This window comes from Calidris pugnax, unplaced genomic scaffold (genome assembly GCF_001431845.1).
Source record: "Calidris pugnax isolate Ruff unplaced genomic scaffold, ASM143184v1 scaffold44, whole genome shotgun sequence".
In the NCBI taxonomy this organism is placed as follows: Eukaryota; Metazoa; Chordata; class Aves; order Charadriiformes; family Scolopacidae; genus Calidris; species Calidris pugnax.
In genome coordinates, this window is record NW_015094506.1 from 44,077,794 (window position 1) to 44,083,793 (window position 6,000).

Below are 6,000 nucleotides of genomic sequence, written 5' to 3' on the forward strand. Positions count from 1 at the left end.
GAAACAAAACGCAATACTTCTGCGTAGCAGACTGGGGATAAACCCTGAGATACATACGTATTAAACCAAGCTTAACTTGCTGACAGGTGAATGAAGTACCTCTGTGCAGGTCATTACTTCAGTTTTCATAACTTCAACAGGAATACTTTCTAAAAAAAAGACACTTTCTTAGTGTCCATGGATACATCTCGATTCTGTTCATTAAAAAAAAAAAATGTTTCTCCATTCATGTAAATGAATAAACAGGAGTAAACATGGGAAACAAAAAATGTAAGGTTTCTCTGGGAAACCAAAAAGTCAGCAAGCGACACAAAACTCCTATCCTAGAGCATTCCCAAGGAAGTCCATTTTCCTTTAAAACAGACATGATACGTGCAAGAAACAGAGTGGTGGTGTGCAAATGTTAGTACTGACACTGTTTATACCTTATCATTCATAATGCAATCATTGCAAACTCATGCCAACAAAACTTTATGTCTTCCTACACTTCCTGAATTAATGCTATCCTCTTTTTCTAAGCTGAGCCGTCAGCCAAAATCAGTTTCAAGTTTCTTTAGAGAAAAAGAAGCTGGGGATTACCAAAAACGTTTGAAGTTTAGTTCTACTCCTTTTCTGTCCTTAGGTCTTTGGAATTTTCTCCTGCTTCTCTTCAATGCACAGACACAAATTTTAATAAACAGCAGAAACACCTTCACTCATTCCTGCCTTTGTTTTGATTGGGGATATGTATGTACTTTAGAGTGGACACTGCTATCATTTCAACTAAATTCTTAAACAAACATACTTTTGCAAAAAAAAAAATTAAAAAAAGGGGTATAGCAAAATTATGCTTTTTATCTACAATCACAAATATATGTACATCTGAGAGAGAACCACATTCCTTACTACAAAGACTTCGAACTTCTACACATTACAAGTTCACATTTCTAGTTGCTTATAATTTTGTCAAACTAAGTGTTTGGACTGCAACTCTCCCAATCTGAATAAAACACCTGGGTTAGATTAAGGGATTAAAAAAAAAAAAAAAGGAAAAAAAGAAAAAACTGGACTGCCAACTTGCTCAGGTTTGCTTTCCAAAATAACTGTTGGCAGAAAAAAAATATTTTAGTTTGCTCCTGTCAAAAATACTGGAAATCACTATTCCAAAATGCTCTATTATTCTGAGGATTTACAGCAAGGATTGAAAGCTTCGTGGTTTTGTGACTGTGTATACTACTAGGTAAGAGCAGCCAGCAGACACGCCCTGACCACCAAGGCCCACTAAACTAGCAAGGTAGCCACCCATGCAGCTAAAATCCTTTTCTTCCAGAAGTTGTCTGCATCCCAAATGGTCTCCTACACACACACACTGTGTTCTGAACCCAACTGGACACAATCTGGAAAAGTGCAAAGCCCAAAAGGACACCAAGGAGTGCACCAACAACACCATGCTCGCATGCTCTCGCCTGTAACTGGAAACTTCTCTAAATCCCACCCACAGTAAGGCTGCTCCAGCCTGGGTCTGATCAGGTTTGTCCTTATAACCCTACAAATAATGCTTTATTCCTTTTTATATTTCAGATGAGTGACTGTAGAAAGTATTAGAAGTTCATTCCTAAAGTTGGCTAAGCACACATTAGGTAGCAATGCTTTCAGCCATCATAACCTAGATTTTAATTTGAATATACAAATTTTTAAGAAATTCACATGTTTTTCTATATGGTCCCTGATTTAATGATATCTTGCTACAACCTATACATATTTTTATATTGCCCCCTTACTCTCATTGACCCCTTCCACTGCTCTAACCTACCCATTATCATCACACAACACACCCACGGGAAGGTGACTGTTTCAGTTCTGTTTAACCCGTAAGTAAGATTAGCAGAACTGATGAAACACCATTTATCATCACAAAGCTGGCATGGATGTGGTTGTGTGCAAAGTCTTCTCCGACACCCTGGTTTCTCTATTTTCCCTACTATTTCAAAATTTGCGTGAGCAGGATGTACGTAAAGCAATTCAGATCAAATAAAGGAAATAAAATGCCTTCAACATTGATACTGTAAACTAGAATACACATTTTTTTACCTAACCAGTGATCTTGTGTTATTTGAGCGTTATCAATGGGTAAAGCTGAGATACATACTTGCATTTGCTAGCTCAAGTTTTCAAGAAAGGAACTCAAAGCAACCAACACACCAACAGAAGCACACGGGGGAGGAGAGGAACAGCTGTAGTATTTTCCTGTTAAAATACATCACTATCTGAGAAAAAATACCAACACAAACCAAAGTAAACAGAGGCTACATGACACCAAATACAGAATTGCGATTTTTGAGCTTAAGAACAGCAATTCCAATACCTCTAATGCCTGTAAAAACATCTGTACTAATTCATATTAAGATTCAATAGAATATGAATTTTTAGGTATGGCAAATAAAAAATGGCATGGGTTACTACCCATCAAAATAAGTTGCACATTAACATGTAAGTAGTAATGTAAAAAGAATAGTATAGTCATTTGTAAAAGAACCAATAACTTACTGAGAGTTTATAATAAATTTCAAACCTGCAAATTTGCTAAAAGGGGGCTCATTTTTATCTATACGCCCTATTCAATTTAGTAATTACTATCAGTAGGAATTAGTTGTGGTCACTGATTAACACTAATACACCCGTGTAGGACAACTTAATGTTATTTAAAAAAAAAAAACAACACAAAACCCAACTAGTTTACCTAAAAATCATTACCAAATTAAATAGCATGTTCAGAAGGGGATAATGTAAATGCTCTGAACGTAAAGAATGCCATTTCAAAGGTCACCCTAACTCCAGGTGCCAATTCAGAACTATAACACCAATACGACTCGGTTCTCCCTCCAGACAAGGTAACTGCTTTTACCTTTATTTGATTTCTGCAACTGATGTAATGGACACAGCAGCGGACCAGCAAAGAGTTTCATTCATGGTTCATATGTGACTCTTAATCCTGAGTATAGGTTTTTTGGCCCCCTTTTTTTTTTTTTTTTCTTTTAAACACAGCTTATGCTGCAGCTCATTACCTCTGAAACAGGATAATGCTGATGTACCTTCCAAAATGCATTTCAAGGACAAAACTAATACTGACAAAGAGTTCAACTGCAGTGTTTGTAGGCATTTAGAAGCATACACTGGGAAAGAAAAAAAAAAAAAAAAAAAATTTGGAAACAATAAATTTTCGGGGAGGGGGATAAAATTGGACAGAGGTACACATATATATATATGTTTTATTTTTTTAAAAAAAAAAAAAAAAAAAAGGTTTGGAGACAATAGCATTTACAGGGAGCTCTCAACAATGTCCTCTTTGAATTAATTAGGGAATACCATCAGCTTGACATTTCAAGTGTGCAGCTTTAGCAAAGAAATGATACCACCACCAGGACTGAACTCCTTCCCAGAGGTTTTTGTTTTACAGTTGCTTATAAACTTTTCCAATTTGTTTTCCTCTCCTATATGAAAGAAGTATACAAACAGGACAAATGGACTATACAAAAGCAGTTCGATTATTTATAAAGGCAAAAGAAAAAAATGAAAAAAAATCCCCCCAATTTAAGTTCAAGTATTGCTACTTACAGAAAGCAAAAACACAAAAGAAATATGCTTTTAAACTGGTATTTAGACACATTAAACAATGGTTTGAATACAAGCCTTTATACCTCCAGTTATTAACAAAAGGCTGAGTGGATGCATTGTTATGTTACCTTAAAAGAATACAGATTCAGGGCAGACGTAAGATTTGAATTTAAAATTCATACTCCTGCACAATGCACACATACACAAGCACACTACTAGTGATCATTTCCTGTAACTTACTTATTATTCACCTTCCACGTGGTTTCACAAATATTTCCATTTTTGTTACTTTTAATTACTAATTATTCCAACTGACAGAAATTACAAGCCATAATACAATTAAACTTTCAAAATATATTAGGCTTAAAAATGTGATATTTTAAAAGGGTTTTGTCAAATGCATAAATCAATTAGTTAAACTAAGTCATTCTAGCATGTCCCTTAATGAGAATATTGACAATGGCTTTCCTTCTTCACAACCACAACACAAGAGAATCTCGATTACAGGTATTCATTTAGAAAAGCTTAGAAAGCTTCTTAAACCACCCTGTGAAGTTTTACATGTGTAACACACACATACTACATTTCTGCACTTCCCTCCATACAACATTGCAGTTCTCCATTCACCAAAGAGTCTGCCTAGTGTTACAATAATTCATGTTTGAAAACCAGGTCTAGTGTTTGTGAATCAAGATAGTAATTTTGTTCTTCCACATTATCACCATTTCAATTTTCAAAGACAGCAAATTTCCAGATTTTTACTAAATCTCACATAATCAGCGTTAGAGTTCAAAATTACCACATAAATCTGCAAACCTTGATTGACAGATGCAAATTCTCATTAAGTACACGTGGTACAGCTGCAAAGAACAGATGAAAAGAATGGCGACTGTCTTACAGCGTAACATAAAGCGTTTAGAAAACTTACCCAGTTCTTAAACATCTACATTCTTTCCTGATAAAATGCACATAAGACATTATTTTTTAAAATTGCACTGATCTTCGTCTGCTAGCAAACAGCTGGCTTCTGTACTCTGCTAAGAAAATCTACCTCCAGCATGACCTGGAGGGATGAATGCTTCAACAATCTGATGAGATACACTTCCATTTCAAGCTGTTCTCAAAGAAAAAATAAAAAAGCTAACAATAGAGATGCTTGGACACTTTCTCTTCTCCATCTAACCTTACTGACTGACCTCCCCCATCTAACAGTACCGACTGACCCTCCCGTCAGCCTGCTTGTGACACAAAGACGAAGAGCTGGAGGAGCTGCACACCCTTCAGAGACAGCTCCTACCCGTCCCACACACCAGCTCAGCTGAGGGGCTGACAGCGTCTCCAAACGAAGCCCCTCAGCCACACAAAGATAAGGTATCCCTTGCTGCACGCAGATAGGTGGTTACCCTCAGACACAAAGATACTGCCTTAGCTCTTTGCTGTCCTCACATCTTGCTCCACAGGCCCTTCCACCATGGCCGAAAATTGCACCCTGGCTTTCAAGAAGAAATTACGCTTTAAATTGTACTCTGCTTTCTGAAACGCATGTAAGCGCATCTGTGTAAAAATGCTTAATCAAGTGCATAAACGCAGTAACCTGCTCGTGAGAGGCGTTTTCTAAGGTGGACATACCACTGTACTAATGACAAAAAATGTTGATTTTCTCCCTTGTGCTCTCAAAAAATGGAAACATATCGATCTTCTGTCAGGAACATGACAGGCCTGTGCACTAGAAGGGAGACAGCTGGGGGCTCCGGTGACACCCGTGTGCCCACCATCCCGCCCTGCCGAACAAAAGGGACGAGCCCAGCAGGTTAAAGTTTGCCGCGGGAGACGGGAAACCTCCCGTGGGCTCCCTGATGTGGCGACCGGGCAAGCGGGGGAGCTGCCGCCGGAGCGCGGCCGCCCCCTCCCCATCCCACTCTCCCCTCACCGGGGGCTCCTCACGTCCCCGGTTCCCCCACCGCCACCGACCCACGACCACCGGCGGGGCGGAGGCCGGGGCCTGTGCCCGGGGGTCGTCCCTCACACACAGCCCTGCGGCCGCTGAGGCGGGACCCCCCTCCCCGTGCCCCTGCCCACCTGAGGCGGCTGAGGGAGCCGGCCGGGCCGGGTAGGGCGGGGGCGGCTCCCTCCTTCCCCACAGCGCCGGGCGAGGCGGGAGACCCTTACCGGGGAACTTGGGTTGCTCGTCCTCGCCGCCGCTCTCGGAGTCGGTCTGCATGGGCTCCTCGGCGAAGTTGACCCCGCGGGCGTCGGGGGGGGCCCGGCGCGGCGGCTGGCTGCCCCTGTCATGGCCGGGCGCGGGGGTGCCCGCCTTGCGGCCGCTCGCCTCCTTCTCCGCCGCTGCTGCCGCCGCCGCTTTGGCCGCCGCCGCCTCCTCCTTGAGGCGCCCGAAGTACTGGAGGG

The 6,000-nt window shown here is 41.1% G+C and overlaps 1 protein-coding gene across 1 annotated transcript in view; it reads right to left on the reverse strand.

Moving 5' to 3' along the window:
• PRKAR2B (protein kinase, cAMP-dependent, regulatory subunit type II beta) overlaps positions 1 to 5,994 on the reverse strand; it is a 90,738-nt gene extending 84,744 nt beyond the window's left edge. The window contains exon 1 of the mRNA XM_014963559.1: positions 5,764 to 5,994. Within this exon, the coding sequence (XP_014819045.1) occupies positions 5,764 to 5,815 (52 nt within the window). The 5' untranslated portion in view covers positions 5,816 to 5,994. The remainder of the gene's footprint in view (positions 1 to 5,763) is intronic.
• Positions 5,995 to 6,000: the final 6 nt, after the last annotated feature.